General features: G+C 41.6%; 1 protein-coding gene across 2 annotated transcripts in view; it reads left to right on the forward strand.

Annotated features, from left to right (window-relative positions):
- CIDEA (cell death inducing DFFA like effector a) overlaps positions 1–17,459 on the forward strand; it is a 29,327-nt gene extending 11,868 nt beyond the window's left edge. For both annotated transcript variants that reach the window (XM_014606694.3, XM_019490464.2), the window contains 2 exons: positions 984–1,162; positions 4,409–17,459. In XM_014606694.3, coding sequence (XP_014462180.1) covers positions 984–1,162; positions 4,409–4,538 — 309 coding nt within the window. In that variant the 3' untranslated portion in view covers positions 4,539–17,459. The remainder of the gene's footprint in view (positions 1–983; positions 1,163–4,408) is intronic.
- The last annotated feature ends 952 nt before the right edge of the window (positions 17,460–18,411 follow it).

An 18,411-nucleotide genomic window follows, 5' to 3' on the forward strand; every position in this document is an offset into this window, starting at 1 on the left:
GATCTCCTCAGGTCCCTTCTAACCCTACCAACTATGAAACCCAAAATGATGTTGAAATTACCTTTGTTTTCCATGCCACTCTTGTTTCTCTTTGCTTAGTGCTCTGCGCCAATCTGTGTGGTATAACTTCAACTGCATCAGCAATTCAAGAGATACTATTCCAAAGCTCAGTCACAAAACAAATTAGTATAAAATAAAAATGTTGAGCATCTAAGTTACTAATGAGTGTCGGGTTTCTTTATTAGAAACTAGCTATAGCAAATGCTTTTAAAGTACTCTTTTTCTTGGAGATTAGTGGAGCACTGTGTCAATATGACTCGTTTTGCTAAACAACTTAAATTCACTGTTAGTGTTGCAACCATGCTGGATTCCAAGTCTGATAGTGCAGGAAGTCCTGACTCCTCACCAGATAGAAATTGAACTAAAGGAAAGTAAATTGTTATGCAAACTGATACTTTGTAATGTCATAATTAGATTAACAGACGTACAAAAAACTAGAACTCTTGGTTCCAAAATTATACCTTTTATTAGACCAACTGGAAAACGGATTGATCCCAAAAGCTTGCAGAAAAAGACAATTTTCTTGCCATTTTCCAGTTGGTCTAATAAAAGGTATAATTTTGGAACCAAGAGTTCTAGTTTTTTGTATGTCTTTTTGTCTCAGACCAACATGGCTACCAAGTACACCCCTGATAATTAAATTAATGAATTAGACATACTTGAGAGGCCTAAAGGCCTGACCAGACCTTGAGTAACTTTTTAAAAGCCATAAAGTCACAGTCTTCTGTACTTCCTTTCATCCAAGGTAGCCATACCTTGCAAAAATAGGTGTGACAAAGAAGACTTTGTAATCTTTGGGTCTGAATCCAAAATCAAGAGGTTTGAGCTGCATGTTAAAACCTCTTGATACATAGGCAACATTATCAGAAAATATTCAATATGGAGTAAAAATTAAATCCTTCCCCCTCTCTTTTTTTTAATAGGGAGCAAATTGCCTTGCTGTACAGCAACCAAAGAAAATGGGCGTGGCCAACATCACATTTGATTTGTACAAGCTGAATCCTAAAGACTTCATTGGTTGTTTAAATATTAGAGCTACTTTCTATGAAATCTACTCTGTGTCATATGATATCAAGTGTATGGGAGCAAAAAATGTGCTGCGGTAAGTTTGAATTTCTAATTGCAGGGTGGTGGGGGGTTTAAAATAGATATACAGTGGTCAAGGGAGCATGAGCTCATCAAAAATGAAAAAGCAAAGAATACAAACTCGCAAGTCATGTCAGCATTAACGTGGACAAGTTGACAAAGGCCCATAATGCATGATACTTAAAAGAGTAACTACAATATCCCATTAATGTAGCTATGATTCTGTGGCAGAACCCCCAAGAATGCAAGATATAACACTTCCATGAGAAAAGTTGCTGTATAGAAACTACTTCTAAAATGAGGTGTATACTTAAGTTTTTATAGCAATATAAGGATATTCCATGTAATCCAGTCAATGAGACCAATATTCTGGGGGAAGAAAGCTGGAATACCAAAGTCCTTGATTTTGAAATCAAAATATGATCTAGCTACAGTGTGTTTATAACTCTAAACTTGAGTTCTAGTTGGATCACAAGTGTTCCCAGACTCTCCTGTCAAATGGAAGGAAATTGCATTCTTGCCCACCTCAGGTTTTTTTTTCTTTCTTTCTTTGGTGGATTGGAGCATGGGATATCTCAGTTGCATCCCCTAATTGCTCTACTGCTGGCTGGGTAGGCAGAATATAGAAAACCTGTTCATTCCAGCTTTGTAGCTAGACAAACATAAAGATTTTATTCATATTTAAATGAGATCTTCAAAAGTGGCTTTCTGGCATGGATGGATCCAAGCATTCTAAGTCCTAAGTGTAAACATTATTTGTTGTTCCTGTTTCTAGTCTTAGTGCTGCCCTCCAACCCTGTTTAGCCTCTAAAATTAAGCAGGGCACCAGGCTAAAATTAAGGTTGTAAACTGGTAGTTGTAAATTGACCATCTTGGAAAAATGAATGATTGCATTGGGATGATCTGGTCCTGTGCTACTTCATACCTATGCACAGCACTTCACTGAGTGCACAACTTGGCTTGACATACTCTTTTAAAATGAACACCTCTTAGTTTCTTAGTATCTGTAAAATTTCTCATACCAGAGCAAAATCATGGCATTCAACCGCATAACTGGGAATTAAAATCGAATTCCCCCAGCCAGTGCAAGATCCACTGTGTAAGTGACAGTTCCCTTATCCTCTTGCCAGCACTACAGCTGGTGAGAGAAACCTGACACAGGAAGTTCAGAAGGCAGAAGGAAAGCAGCTGACATAACTGGAGTTTGTGGGAGGCATAGTTATACTATAAAGTTCATGGGTGACTGGTGCCACCTTAGTCAGGGGGGGCACATGCCCCCCTCAGTGACCAGTGGGAATCTCCCTACGGCAAAACTCATTGACTGGGAAGTGGCCAAGTGGCGCTACATCTGACGCTTCCACTCCCCAGCTGGTGCGCGCAGGGAGGGTACTGGCACTCCTGCCTGCCCCCCTGTCCATCACCTAAGCAGGGAGCACAGTCAGTCGGGGGTGCACATGCACCCCTGTGTACCCCTATGTGTCGCCACTGCTATAAAGACCGCCTTCAGAAGCAAAGCCAGTGCATGCAAATCAAACTCCCTTCCATGCAAAGATATAGTAGCCTAAACGCACTTAAATTAGACACTGAGACAACCTTGCTGACTTGCAACGAGCTTGACAATTCATAAATATTGGCCAATGGACCATACTGATATTCTAAAACTTACTTCTAAGATTTCTCCTCCACATCCTCCTACAGAATATGAAGAAAAAGACTTTAAAAACACTGCAGTTGTTCTTTCAGTGGCATGGCAGGGGCTCTCTGCATGCTAAACTTGGTGAATTTCCTCTGACAGTTTCTTGCTGTCTTGACCAAGATCAAATATCCAGCAGAACAACAAATAACTTCCTTCACACCCAGGGCCAGTTGTCACGCATGTTGCAGCTGTTCTCAAACTCAGTTGTATGGCACCTGGTCCTACAAAGTTGTTAGGCCAGCCCCACCAAATGAATTCTTCCTAGTCTAATTGTGAGGAGAACATCCTGAACTCAGGTCAGATGGGTGTGTACAGTATTAGGGACAAGAAACGATTGCTTTGAAGAGCGCTCGGAAATGAAGTAGTAGTAGCACTTTGTAATCAGCATCCAACTTACTCAACAGAAATAAAGCAAAGTAAACCCTTTTTTCTTTTTTTCCTGGTAAAAGAATTATGGAATTGTCACATGGGGAAGAGAACCTGTCCTCCACACTAAACAAAAAATCTCTGCCGAGGTGGGCTATGTTAGAATCACACTTCCTATTCCTGCCCAAGGACCAAGAAGAAACTAGGCAGACAAAGCCAGGCTTTCCCTTGGAGGAAAGGAGAGCTCTTTATATACTGATTCCTACTGTAGTCTGCATTTGCAACTCCCTTTTGCCCCTGTTTCCTTAGTATATTTAGCTTGGTACTCAAGTCTAGAACTCTTGTCTGGGCAGGAAAGGAAGTGGGGTTAAAGAGAGAGACTTAATAGTGAAAGCAAAATTTGTTGGTGTAGTACCCGGTCTTAATGTTATATATATTTTTAAATATCTGGAGACCGGAAAGAAATGTGCCTAATGAGCAATTAGACATAAATCTGCATACTTGATACTCTTATAGTCTGTGGTTCTTGCTCCTTCTTCATAAAGCTACAGCTCTCATTGTCTTAATTCTAGAGGCATAATGACCCAATACCTTGTCTAACCTTGCATGTTTTAAGCTGTTACTTTTCAGCACTTACATTCCAGAGTACAGATAAATATTTATTTCAGTGTGAGGACAAAGCTTTAATTTTCCCAGGTCCATCAGTATTCTTGCCAGCTTGCCCTAAAAGTCCCCTCTAATACAGCAATAGTATGTGCTTGCTTAGCCAGAGTCTTCCCTTACTTTGTCAGTACATGCCTAAAGGAATGTGTTGCTCATAAAATTGGAAATGAAGTAATGCTGGGGGGATCCAACTGATTTCCTAATGGCTTCAAGTCACAGTGGTGTTGGGAATGGTTTAAGTGGGTGACAGCTTTACTTGCTCGGTGCATTCTCTTCTTCCTGGGACCAGCTGTACAATATATACACTGCTCCGTTATAACTACTAGGAACTGCACTGGCAATAGAGTGAGGCTATTGGCTAGTGTAGCTGTGTGTTCCCAAACAGCTGGAAGTGGGTGAAACAAGAAAGTTGTTAATGAGTCTTCTGAGTTCATACCAAAAGCTCTTTGGTCTGAAACAAGAAAATGGGGAGGAGGGACAGTTCCTTTTGTCTCTTTCACCACAGCCTGCTATTGACACTTTTTTTTCTTCTTGTAGGAAAGTGCTTCGTCTTGTGTCCCACCTGGCACAAGTAACTGGGCAATTCCTCCTCTTCACGGGAACTTACGTGTTGCAGTTAATGGGTGACTATGAGGAACAGGGCATGTGTACAGGTTCAAAGCACTAATGATGGGCAGTCTCGCTCTCTTTAATTCTGGATCCTTTCTCTTTTCAAATGTTTCCATGTTCAGCTTTAAAGGTAGTGGTCTGTGATGAAGGCTTATTGTTCTCAAAGTAGCTGGATGTCTGCTGAAGTGAATAGAAACTTTGCATGGCAAATTGTGTGGATCGTTTCACTCATAAGAATGTGACTTGTAAATTGGGTTGGAGTCTTTTCTTTTGAATGTAGTAAATGAAAAAAGTGTCTAATGTTTGGGAATGGGAGCCAAATGTCAATCCAAACTGTGTATCAAACCATGCATTCTCTGTGCACACAATGGATTTGCCTGCACTGCTCAAGATATGATAGCCTTGTAGGTGAACAACTACATTACACTTTCAAAATATATTCTCCCTAGCTTTTAGATCCTGAGGCCTGAATAATACTAGGAATAGTATACACTCTGGAAAATATACTTATTAATTTCTACTAAAATGTAAATAAGCAACCACTTTTTCCAGTACAATAAAATTCACTGCATCAGGGTTTGACTGGGTAGTTTAACATAAGCAGTAAACTAAATGAAAGTTGCTATCATTTCTACATGGGGTATGTCTTTCCAGCACAGTAACAACACAGTAACTGCTTCTATACATCTCCCTGGAAAGGGACTAGATTTCTTAGCCCTCTAGTAGTGCAAGCATGGTTGCCATCTGTCCATAAATTTAGAGCCGTGAAAAATTCAGGCTAAATATTTCTGTCCACAAACTCCATTAATTAATTTAAGCCTTCTGTAAAAACTATCAAGCCTAAGCTGTTTTGTGAAGCTCCCTCTTGGAAAGAAGCTGGGCAGCTGGAGCTTGACTGAAGCACAGAGCTGAGCAGTGTCACCTGGTATCTGAGCAGGAGCACAGCACTGTGCAGCAAGCCTTCTTTTAGTATTTTGTAGACTCTTCCACCTATAGCCATGTGCTGCTGCTGCTGCTTCCCATCCTCTAATACTGCTAGTTGCAGGTTAGCTTCCTCAGGGGTCTTTGATAGAGTGGGGCCAGAGGTGGGGAGAGGAGGAGCAGTCACATGATGTAGGTTACAGTCAGGAATGTTGGTGTGGGGTGAGTAGAGGACCTCTGCTTGGGAAAGCAAGATGGAAAATCATTGCTGCAGTCTATGAACCCAAGATTTTATTTTTTTACTGACGGTAGAAATATGTCAGTAAAAAAGGTTGTCAGTAAAAAGCTGATAGATTGTCAGTATAAAAAATGTGGTGAGCCAGGCATGAGAGAGCATCATTTAATACTATCCCAAAAGTAGCTGGACTGAAATGGGCAAGTGTTTTCACTTTCAAGGCAGTAATTGCACTGTCTTATGGGACTCCTCAAGACACCACTGTTAAAAAAGTAGATTTTAAAGAACACTTGGCTGGTGCAAGTTTACCAGTCTCAAAGTGCTTATTTTCTCAGCATTGAAGCCACACCATGAGCCACAACCTGCATTTTCTTCTGTTCACTGCTGTTTCCCCAGGATTTTTTTCCTTCTGAAGAAGCAGGATTAGATTAACAGCTCAAACCCATCTCTGCCTTTTTTGGTTCCCCAAAAGGACAATTGTGTAATCCAAGAGTGCTGGATGGGTATTGTTCTTAGAACAATCCTCTCTCTACAACTAACAGAAAAAGGATAACAGGAAGTTAGTAAAATTAAAGCCTTAATACTTAACTGTATACTGCTTCTTCAGAAATTAAAAAAAAATCTTAAATGGCAATGCATCTTTTAAGAAGTATGAGCACTGATCAGTGCCTCTAGAACAGTAACATCTAAGTTGTAAAGATTCAAGATGGAAAGATTCAAGACACGTACTAGATGTGCAAGAGTAATATTGATTACTTGTTAGACTTTTGGGTTGTAATGTAGGTGTCCATGCTGTGAATAAACTTAATTCCCTGCAGTTTCTAATGCAATAGATTTAACTTCTACCATTGCTTTAGTTTAGATTTGTATTGATTGCCTCTGCAGTGCTAGGGATATATAAAGCATTCTGGAAATCTGTTTTGTACAGTTTTATTCTTTAAATTTAATCTTTCTGTACTTGGCTGGAAACATTAATTTTGGTACTAGCAATCCATAAAGCCATGGGAAATTATCAAAAGTTAATGGGGTCGTAACATGAATTTTTTAAAACCTTTCTCAAATTCACTTATGTAACGCTTCTCTGAAGAAGTTAACATGTAAAAGTTGAACTGATTGTTCACCCGAGTAACAGTACAGTCAAAAAGTTTCTTCCTCAAAGTCTTTCCCTATTCTAATTCAAACACCTGAGCAGAGTCGCAACATGTCCCAAGTTGTATTGAATCTTCACACAGAGTGGAAGAAAAAGTATTTGAATAAGTGAAAAAACGTGGATGCTTTTGAAATTAGTTTCCACTGTCTAGCTTAGGGATTTCCAAACTGTGGTACACATACTTTGGGGGCATGTAAGGCATCTTTGGGGGATGCACAGGAGAAATTGTGTCATGGTGAATTTAATTTTTAGTATTATAATAATTGGCATTTAAGAGGTTAAATATACAATGTAAGCTGGTAGGGGTATGTGGGCAGCTGATAAATGGAAGGGATATTCAATAAGAAAAGGTTTGGCAAACTCTCATCTAGATGAAGTAGGATTATTTTTATTATGTTATTTCCTATTATAAAGGACATCCTTCAGAGATAGGAAAGGGGATTTGATTTAAAGTTGTAGGAGATCAGTCTTCCAAATGTGAGCCACGCTAATTATTATCGCGTATTAAGAGGTATGGATTTAATTGGGGAGAGGAGCGGTTTACTGGGGGGAGGGACTGTAAAAACAGTGTAGTCTGCTTTAAAATGAAAAAAAAACTGCAGAAAATGGTGACATGCTCTTCGGGCTAGGAACAGATGTTGCATCTGTCCCTGGACTAGTTGTCCCAAAGCAGAAATGACCCAGGACTGGTATGTACACATGTTGGCCTTCTAATCAGGGTTTAGTGAATGCACCGCTATTTTTCTGCCATTGATTCAATGATGTAATCCTGGGGTAACCATTTGGGCACACTTCACAATGTCCCAGAATAAACAGTGTTAGCATTTCTTATTCTGTGAACCTTTTTGAGGATTTATCCTGAGGCAGAGGACATAGATGTCTGAATGACTGCATTTTGTTCTGGGATGAAATGGTTTGTCCCAGGACAAATGTGACATCTTTTTGCAGCCCATGGTGTTTCTTGGTATGGTTAAAATGAGTCAGAGCAAAAGCTTCCTAGTCCAAGCAAATGCAAAGAAAACTACCTTTACTGCCATAGTAAAGCTAGTTTCAAATTGTTAAGCTCATTTAAGTTTTAGTGCATCCCTAGCGAAGTTGCACTTGTTACTGTTGTGGTTGGGGCTTATGAAATTCTAAGTGTCAAAGTTCTCTCCCTGTTGCATGCATTTTAGTGCCCCTTTGTCTGTAGTAGTTCGCCTTGCGTACCAACCATCCAATACACTTAGTCAAGCTCTCCAGTTACCAAAAAAGGAATTTTTCACTGAAGTACTCAATCCTGTTGACTCAGACACTGTTCATAATCCATAGGCAAAACAAAGTTTGCTCTCTCCAAGAGTGGAGTAAAAAAAAATCAAAGTAAAATCCTGCTGGCTTCCTTTGACTTCCCTTAGTCTAATTCTGTGTTCATAAGTATCCTTGCTGGTTTGGAAACACACAGATGCAAATGCTATTTTATAATTGTTTCAATTTAGAGAGAAAAAAATATTACTGAACTGATTTGGTCTGGTGCACTAGAGAAAATGATAACCTTGATTTTTGCATTGCTGATTATTTTGCAAGAGAAGGTGTGGTAGTTTACCACTTAAAACAAACTTTTAAATCAGCTCACTTAATCTCATTAGAAAAGTATGAGTGCTAGTGGCATAGCTTCTGAGGTAGTATTTATAATTAATTGGCCCATGCATACATAGGAGGATATAGTGTTTTTGGTTGAGGTGTTCATTTTTATTCTGTGAATACTTACTCCTAAAACACTGAGGAATATTATTGGATTCATGTGTGTAAACTGGTCTGCCACAGGCAGCTTCTGAATGCTGGATTTGCAACATTGAGGTAAATGGATACTGTTATAAAACCTGCACAAAGCTGCATACTTCTAATTCTGCCTCTGGTGCTGATTCATTTTGTAGCCTTGTACATGTCATGAAACCAAATATTTTAGTGGGAACAAGGAGGATAATGATGTTTGCTTTCCTCCAGCTGGATTTAGGATTATAAAGTACATTCATACTGATCATAGGCAGGTGGAAAAGACCTGGGGCATCTGTGTTATATCGGATGTTGCATTATATTGAGTCAAGACCACTAGAACTATTTTATAAAGCCTAATGGGAAAATTACTTGCAGTCATTCATCTGCCTCACAATGGCTCTTTTTTTATTGCAAGGAAGTGAGCCTTTCCTGAATAAATCTGCCATCAACTGCAGTGGCAGTTTTATAGAATTTGACTACTGTTTTGTGTTAACCCAGATCTGCCCAGTTGTTGGTGAAGCAAACGATATTTCTGTTTTTCAGTATTTCTGCCAGGCACAAAATGATACCACATGTTACTAAGATAGTGAAAGTAAGAAGAAATGAAATATAAGCAAAGAAAACTGGTCACTAAAGGCCAACTCTGGGGGAAGAGAAGTATTCAGATGCCTCACTCCCAAGCTTCTGTTGCAATCAGTGGGAGCCTAAACACCTGCTTGAAACTGGCTCTAAATACAATCAGACACTGAAATCAAGGGTAACTCTGACTGTGACTGTTTTTCTAAAGTTCTCAAAACTGCATTTGCAAAGGTAAATCCAGCTTTACCTAGATGGAGCAGGATCAATATTGTTATCAAAGGTCAAGACACAAACTACTAACCAATATCAAATATAAAAATTGTGTATCGGGTATCTCTTAAGGATACTCATCACTCAATGTTTTTCAGAGTAGACTGAGTATTTCCTGCATTAGGCAGTTTTAGTGTCTCTTTGTATTCTCTGGCTCTCATTTCAAAGAGTGCATTGAAGTGATATTGTGCTAGAACTTTTATAGGTATCTAACAAAATATAACTTTAGTTAAAGAAAAAAAAAAGCAGCATGCACTAATACAGTAGAAAGTCAATAGGCCACCTGCTCAGTTCCAACATAAAATATATTATCCAACCATCTCTATTGAAAAGGGAGTAGAATGTGTTAATGATTTTAGTAATTGTAAGCTCTGGATAAATCAGTGTTTGCCTCTTTTCAATATTATTAATATGGTAATATAATAATTATAATTATTACTAACACCGAGGTGTTTTGTGACTCATTGCTGGTGAAGCACTGTTTGTTTTTAATTTACTTTAATCTCTGTACTGTTAGTGGGTGGCAATCTACTGTAACATTAGTGAAAAGTCTCAGACATTTGACTGTAGGCTAAGTACAGACGGTCAGAAAGCCTGAGGCTGAATTGATTAAATCTTTGCAGGTTAGTCTAAACTACATAGATTGAACCAACAAGCAAGTAAACAGAAATTCACTTTTGATTCTGGAAATGCCTTCAGTGGCCCAGGCCAGAAGCCAGGGGGCTCTAGAGCACACCTCCCTGTTCTGCTGGAGTAGACAGCTTGGCCCAGGGAGGGTTTGTGGGGGAGGTGCAAAGCACCATGGGATGCTCAGGGACTATGAGTTAACTTGAATCTGGAGGGTATCTGGAACAGAAGTTCAATAAACTGATTTAACCTGAAGTAGTTAAGTCTGATCCATCTAGGTTTATCTTAAACTGATTTTGGCCATTTTGATTAGGGACAAAAGTTACATATCATAGATTTCATAGACATTAGGGCTGGAAGGGACCTTGGAAGATCATCGAGTCCAGCCTCCTGCCCCAGAGACGGGAAGTCAGCTGTGGTTACAGGATCCCAGCAAGATAAACATCCAATTGACTCTTAAAGGAGTCCAGAGTAGGTGCTTGCACCACCTCTGGCAGCAGTCTGTTCCAGGATCTCAGACAGTAAAGAAGTTCTTTCTTATGTCCATCCTGAAACAATCTTGGAGGAGTTTGTGACTCTTTGACCTTGTCATCCCATGGGGCTCTCTGGTGAACAGGCATTCCCCCAGATCCTGATGTACGTACACCCCTTGTATACTTATAGGCAGCTACCAGGTCCCCCCTGAGCCTGCGCTTTTCCAGACTGAAGAATCCCATAGCTCTTGGCCTCTCATCATAAGGCCTATTTTCCTGCCCTCTGATCATGTGTGGCTCTCCTCTGGACTCTCTCAAGCTTCTCCACATCCTTTTTGAATTGTGGAGTCCAGAACTGGATGCAGTACTCCAGCTGCAGCCTCACCAAGGTCAACTACAGCGGGAGGATGACATCCTGAGATTTATTTGAGAAGCATCTACGGATGCAAGCCAGAGTTTTGCTCACTTTGCCAGCCACATCACATTGGTGGCTCATATTCATCTTGTGGTCAGTCATGACCCCTATAAGCATGCTGTGGGTTTTTCTTCCCAAGGTGGAGTACCTTGCATTTTTTAGTGTTGAAGGCCATCGGGTTTTTGTCTGCCCATTTTACGAGCCTATCATATAAACTGGTTTAAGTGGTCAGGAACCAGTTTAAACCTGTAACAGAATGTAAGTTCAGTGCACATAAACCAGTTTCAAAATTGCTAAAACTGGTTTAAGATAAACCTGGTTGAATGTAGTATCAGACTTAACTGATTTGGGTCAAACCGGTTTATGCAATGTATGTCCCAGACCCTTTCCTGGTTTAAGTTAAATCGGAGTTCCCCAGAATCCCAGAATGCTTTTCAGCCCTGGTCTGTGCTCTCTGCTCAAACAGAGCAGGGCTGGCCCTGCCCCCAGCTGCCAGCAGGGACTTCAGCCAGGAGCAGGGCAGATTCCCCTGCCTCACCCCCTCCTCTGTTGGGGAATTGACTCGGCTCCTAGCTGAGAGGGGGAGTAAAGCCCCTACTGCCAGCTTTCCCCCTTCTCTGGGCATGGGGTGAGCATTTGTCCCCCTTGCTACTCCATCCTCAGCTGCCCCACAGACTGGTCAGGCTATGGGCTGCACTCACTAGGGAGCACTGCACTGCAGGATGGTTTGGGATGGGGGAGCTGCAGCCTGGGATGCAAGCCCCCTCCCTTCTCCAGTGTCAGCCACACTGCAGCTCTGCCACAGCCTGGTGGACGGAGTGGGCTGGGAGCCACAGAGGCTCTGCCAGACAGGGGTGATGGGCAGCACAGGCTGGCTCTGGTCATGTGGGTGGTGGGGGGAGGACTCATCCAACACCTGCAGGGAGTTTGGGGTAGGTCTGGCTTCACAGCGGGGGCAGGGGCAGGGATGAGGTACTAGGCTGCAGCTCTGCCCAGGAGGGATTGGGCAGCCCTGATGTTCTGACCACCCTCCCCCTCCTCCTCCCCCTCCCCCCCCCCAGCTGGCTCCAGCAAAGCAGCAGCACCAGGGGCCATGCTTGCTCCACCACTTTTGGGATGCAACAGGGGTCTGCAATGGAGGTGGGAGAGGGATGCGGAGGAGTCTCCCATTTTTTCCTCTCCATTCCCTTCCCTGCTGGCTGGGGAGAACATATCATGTTCATATCATGCTGCCATCCAGTGAGAGAGCAGGGGTGGTAAGACTGGGGACCCCTGACAGGGGCTGCTTCCCCCTCCCCCTCCAGGCACAGCTGGGCTAGGGTCTCTGTAGGCCAGTGGGGAGGTTTAAACCTTTCCCCAATCACACTCAGGCCTGCTGGGGCCTGGCCATGACACCCCCACCAGCTCAGTTTCCCTCCAGGTGAGGGCTCATGCTAGCGCCTACCCAGTCTGGCCTGAGCCACTGCAGCCATGTGCCTGCATTTCTGGAGTCAAAAGTGGATATCTGTTCACTTGCAGATCAGTTCAATCTACACAGGTTAGAGTAATCTGCAAAAATTGAATTAATTCAGGCTCCAGCTTTTTGAATGTGTTCCTAGCCTTCAAAAGTGGTTTATGTGCACTTAACTTCTGTTGTGTTACAGATTTGAACTGGTTTCTGATCACTTATACTGGTTTATGTGTAATTTCTGTCCCTAGCCATACAGTATCCTGTCCTAATGTTTAACTCTTTTTGGAACATCAGTTCACAGTGCAGCAGTAAGCTGTTTATTAAGCAGTTGTAATTTGTAAATGCCTCTCTTCTCCTTTCCCCCACCTTCAAACCAAAAATGTTTGCAACTATGAAAGAATATTTCAGTGCGTTTCTTTTTCTGTAGCGACTAAATGAAAGGGAACATTGATTGGTCACTGTACTGGGCAAATATGAAGTCTGCAGAAATGCTATGTGAGTTCTGTTTTGAAAATGCATGTAGAAATGGTATTATAGGGTTATGGCTCCAGGATTTCTGTATCAAATGTGCTTAATTTACAAGGAAAAAAGTTCTTCTTAACAACCCTGCTGATTGTGACTTTTTCCACATGGAGAAAATTATCCGAATAGTTACTGTGGAATAAACTACTCTCTTCCAAAGTAGCCATTCCAGAATAGCTCCCTGTATGGACATACACATTCAGAATAATGCTCACTTTATTTTGGAATAATTATTGTTTCCATAGCAGTAATTATTCCGGAATAAAATTACTTGCGTTCTGACTGATGTCTACATGGGGAGGTGTTCCTAAATAGGAATTGCAGAAAAAACTTAGCTGTTCTGCCCTATTTCCCCATGCAGACAAATGCTGCCAGTCTAGGTGCTAAAAATCAGGTTGTCCTTATCTCTTAAGCATTATAAACTTTAAGAAAAAAAAACTCTGCTGGAAAAATTATGGCCAGGATGACACTCAAACAATTCATGTTTGTATTTAATAGATCTGCACATGTGTAACTATGTGGAATTTCTTTAAAACAAACAAACCTGTTCTTATACAAATAATGCCCTTCAAGCCAATCAGCAGCACTGGCTCTGCAGTTTTTGTAAGAGTTATAAATTCACAGTGGAAATTAGTGTTTTGTCACTAAATGCAGCAGCTGTGGCTAAATCCATGCAAGGAGAAAATTTGATGAGTAGAGTAAGAAGTTGATTTTGTGTATGGTCCCATTTCAGAGCAGATCAAAATTTTAAACTTCACCTCCCTGGTGGTTTTTTCACCACTTTTCCTCCTCCCCATTTTTCTGTCAGGGCCCAAAGGGCACTGTTCTCCACTTTTTGGAAGGAAGGCTGAAGGGGATACGACAGTGGTCTATAAATCAGGAAGGGCGTGGATGAAGTGAACAGGCAACTGTTATTCACCAACTCCTAGAATAGAGCCAATCCCAAATTTACAGGAGAAATTTAAAACAAAACAGTGGAGTACTTGTTTACAAAGCACACAGTTAACTTGTTGCCTCTGGGAGGTGTGGAGGCAGATAGTATAATCAAGTTAAAAAGGGATTAGCCAAATTCATGGTGGACAGGACCATAGGGAGTTCCATGTCCACCATGAATTTGGCTAATTACATAGAAGAGTCAGGGGGTGCATCTTCTGATATCTCTAAACCAATGATGGTTGCCAGGGAAGGGACAGCAGAGGTTGGAGCACTTGAGACCTATCCTGTTCACGTAGTCTCCCTCTAGAGCAGGGGTGTCAAACAGCATTCACAGAGGTGGATTGTATGGCCCACTGGCATCTCACAGGCTGGACCACCCACCTCCACAGGGTAGACTTGGACTACAGGTCTCATTGCTGTGGCTCTATGGGCAATGGTTAATCTCTGCAGCTGCCAGAGCTTCTGTTTCAGCAGCTCTAGAACCTGGGATTCAAAGTCACTCGCCTCCTTATCTGCCACCAAAATCAGGGATTTTGGCACTAAGGCCACGTACAGACATTTCTCCTGGCAGAGTTGTTGCTCTCCCAGGAGAAACCAAGAGTGTACAGACATTCAGGATTTTTCTCTCAAGGCAAAAATGGTCAATCCAGGAGAAATATAATCTAGGAACCACCAGCATTAAATCACTCCCAGGGTGCTTCTCTAGGGCAAATGTCTGTACATGTTCTAAGAATGGCAGCAGGAGAACAGGGAGCAAGTGGCAGAGGTATTAACTCCCTAGGTTCCAGAGAGGCAACAAAATAGCAGTTCTGGCAGCTTCAGGAACTAACATCACCACTAGTGGGTCTTCTGGCTTGCAGAACAGTCCTGTGATCTGGATTCAGCTTGCAGAGGGGCAAACAAGTTTGACATCCATTCTCTAGAGCAGAGGTTCCCAAACTTATCTTATTGCATACCCCCTTCCAGAGCTGCCAACATACACCTACCAGTGTGTTTTATATTTCAGTGTGTTTTATATTTTAACCCCTTAAATGCCAATTATTATTATAATGAAAATGAAATTCACCATTACACAATTTCTCCCCCATACCCACCCAGAGATGTCTTGCATTCCACCAGGGTTACGCTTACCACTGTTTGGGAACCCCTGTTCTAGAGTATCTACTACCCAGCATTGTCAGAGGCAGGATACAGGGCTAGATACACCATTGGTCTGGCCCAGTATGGCAGTTTTAAAGTTCTGACTCCTCCTCTGCTTTCTCCCTACTTTTTCTCTTGGCAGAATCATCTACTCACCCTGTTTTTAATCAGTGATTTATAGATCATCTTTTCCACTCTGTGCTTGTCTTCTCTTCATCTAAATCTTCCTGTATCTCAGACCTTACCATCTGGATGTCTCATTATTACTATAAATTTTGCACATTCAATACTGAATACCAACTTTATTCTCTGAAATCCTTCCCCTCTCTCTGACTGCACATTTTTGTTAACAATGCCATGGATTTACCTCCTCTCTGCCAGGCCTGTGGCCTGGGCATTGCCTCTGACTCCTTCCACTGTAATGCCTGTCACAGTGAGGCTATAACTAACCCTTGATTATTCTTCCACCATAATGGCACCAAAAGATGTTCTGTACTTTTGCTCCACTCAGCTACATATTCGTGTCCACACTCGTATCATCTCCTGTCCTCATCACTGAAAACCTCTCTCCTTCAGTCTGTCTGACACGTTTCACCCCCTTTGTTCCATACAGAATATAAATGCTCCGATCATCTTCAACAATTGTCTCTTTGACCATATCCTCCTGTTTTTCCATAATGATTATTTCACTTGATTAACTTCAAGCTCCTAGCCATAACCTGGCAAGGGCCTTCCTAACTCTGCCTCATCTTATTTATGAGCTTGTTTCCTACTGTGCCAGGCCCTCCCCATGCCCATTCACCAGTGATGGCAGTTTCAGCCAGCCTCTTGCCCATCTATCCCACAGCTATCTTTGTGTTTTGTTCCATGCTACACTCTGCAGAGTATGTGAGCCCTGAGCTAATTTAGAATTAAATTTGACTCCTCTCACCTCAAATCCCATCTCAGGGCATACTTCTGACATACTCTGTCAAAAAAATGTCTAATGCTCATTGGTTAAGAGCTGCTTGGGAGACTTTGTTTTGTTTTTTAATCCAGTTGCAAATCTGAAGCAAATATTTAAAAAAATGTAGCAAATATATACATTTGCCTTGCTTTCCCCAACCTTCAAAGATGCTTCTGAGCAGAAGCAGTCTAGTTCTCTGCTCACACAGTACCTAGCACAAAAGTACACCTATCCTAACTGTCCACCCCCACCTTCATAGCTCTATATAAATGCTTAGTTAGAGGCTACCATGTGTTCTTGACAAATCATGGAAGTGATCTCTTTAACATCATTTATCATTTCAATTCACTGTAGAGAGGTCATTTAAACAAAGCAGAGCTGAATCTGAACATTTCCTGCACAGAGAATACAATAGCGTTCCCCCTCTGTTCCCCAAAGCAATGCATTCTCTTTTGTAGACAGCACATAAAGTAATCCTGTATCCTTCACTATCCTGGCCACACTGTTTAGCCAATGGACCATGAAATGGATTATTCAATGTGGGCGGGCAGTAGGATGAGCCCTGGACATGGGCCAGACTGACCTCTTACATTCTCAGCATTCATAAGCCTTTAAATCAGCATTATAGTAACACTTAACAGCCTGCAGCCATGTGCAGTTTGGCTTCAGTGCTGCATATTTTCCAAGTCTATTTAGTGCATATATGATTTCCTCCCCACTAATAATCCTTGACCAAAATCCTCCAGTGTTCGCTCAAAGGAGTGACTTCAGCTGCTTCCATGTAATCATGATGAGATTGCGTTCCTTCAGTGGGTAGTGCCACCATGCCTTTTCACTGCAGATTATCATTTTAAAAATAGGCTGGGGTTTGTTGTGTTGCAGCTTTGGCTACCCTCTTTGTGCTAAGCCTGGATGTGATTGCTAGGAATGTAATTTGAGAGAATCATTTGTCAAGAGGCCTAAAAGTGGTATGGTGAGATGGTTTGAACATGTGTGACATATGAATGGGAGCTGTGTTGGCTAGTAGATGCATCAGGAAGGGCGGAGGACAAGAGGAAATCATCATTAGAATGAAAGGGAGAGACAGGGAGAAAGAGAGAGAGAGACAAAACAGTGGACAACTGGTAAAGAAAAGTATAATTGACCTTACTTTCCTACATTCCCAATGTGGTCTCATTGTCTCTCCTAGCCAGCTGAATCACCTTCCCTTGCAAGGGAGTGGACCTCATCTGAAAAGAATACTTCACTTAATGTATATGCTATAACTAGCAATGTAGATGGGACTGTAACCCTTTTGTTCTAGCAACCTATTCCTTATATTCAAATCAAAGAGGATAACAAATTGAGAATTAAATTTTATGCAAACCTGTTTCCCTTACTAAAACAGGAGACATTTTTTCCAGAAGATGCTTTTTCCTGATAATCTTGAGACTTACTCTGTTGGCATCAGGATTCAATTATTTTCCTTTTTATTTGTGTTTCCGTCACTCAGAGCAGCAGATGATACTTAAATAAATGATGTAATATGATGCTTAAATAAAAGCTGGCAAAATGCTACAGACACCCTTGACATTCATTGTGTTCAGTGCTTCTCCTAGTAGCAGCCATCACTTCCATTTTGTGACAGTTCAACTGATTTTCCTTGAATCCCTTCTCAGAGGGATATGGCAAGTGAAATGCAACTACACTGAATCTCAGTTTAATTAAGGGGAAAAGTTGCCTGTCATCTGCATTACTGATGACACTCCATCCTGATGAGACAAAGGTCTCAGACTCTGTCATTGTCTCATGCCTACAGTGAAGAGGAACAAACCAAAATCCAGAAGTTCTCCGTTGCAGATGGTGTTTAGGAAAGGAAAACAGATGCCCAGTACTACCTTCTGAGATCCCTCACAAAGGAACCTGGACACCCATTCTGGATACTTCTGCAAGTAAATCAGCAGTAGCTCAGCTGTACCACTTGGGCTGGGCTATTGAGGCAGTCGTATTATGCTCTTGTTTTGTTTTGTTTTGGGCACTTTCTGCCTCAAATAAATCAGATTACAAAAGTCTCTGAGATATGCTGGTAGAAAAGCAGGGCACAAACCAAATTCTGCCTTAACTTTTAATCTCCTTGCTGTTCTAAATTTAATATTACATTACTTCTCTTGGGAAACTTCCAGGTAGTTTAATCCCCAATTTTGCACTAACTCAAACAGTTTACAGTCTGATGATGTCTGCTCTCTGGATCTGCAGCTTTTAAACAGATTTGAATCCACCATTTAAGTCTACAGTTAAAAGATGTGGCCACAATGCCTATAGGACACACCGAACACATACATCCTTCCCGTCTCCCCTGCGGCAACAGCAGTTGCCTGGTAGGCATGATTACCAGCCCTGCAAATGTTCCTGATTCAGTTACTGATAATGATAACACAGTTATAGAAAACACTGATAAGTAAAAAGGGCTGTAAAAAATGTTGGTCTCTCTCAGAACAGAAATGGCAGTAATTAATTTTCTCTCAAATGGGAAAAG

The sequence above is a fragment of the Alligator mississippiensis genome, chromosome 3, assembly GCF_030867095.1.
Source record: "Alligator mississippiensis isolate rAllMis1 chromosome 3, rAllMis1, whole genome shotgun sequence".
Classification (NCBI taxonomy): domain Eukaryota; kingdom Metazoa; phylum Chordata; order Crocodylia; family Alligatoridae; genus Alligator; species Alligator mississippiensis.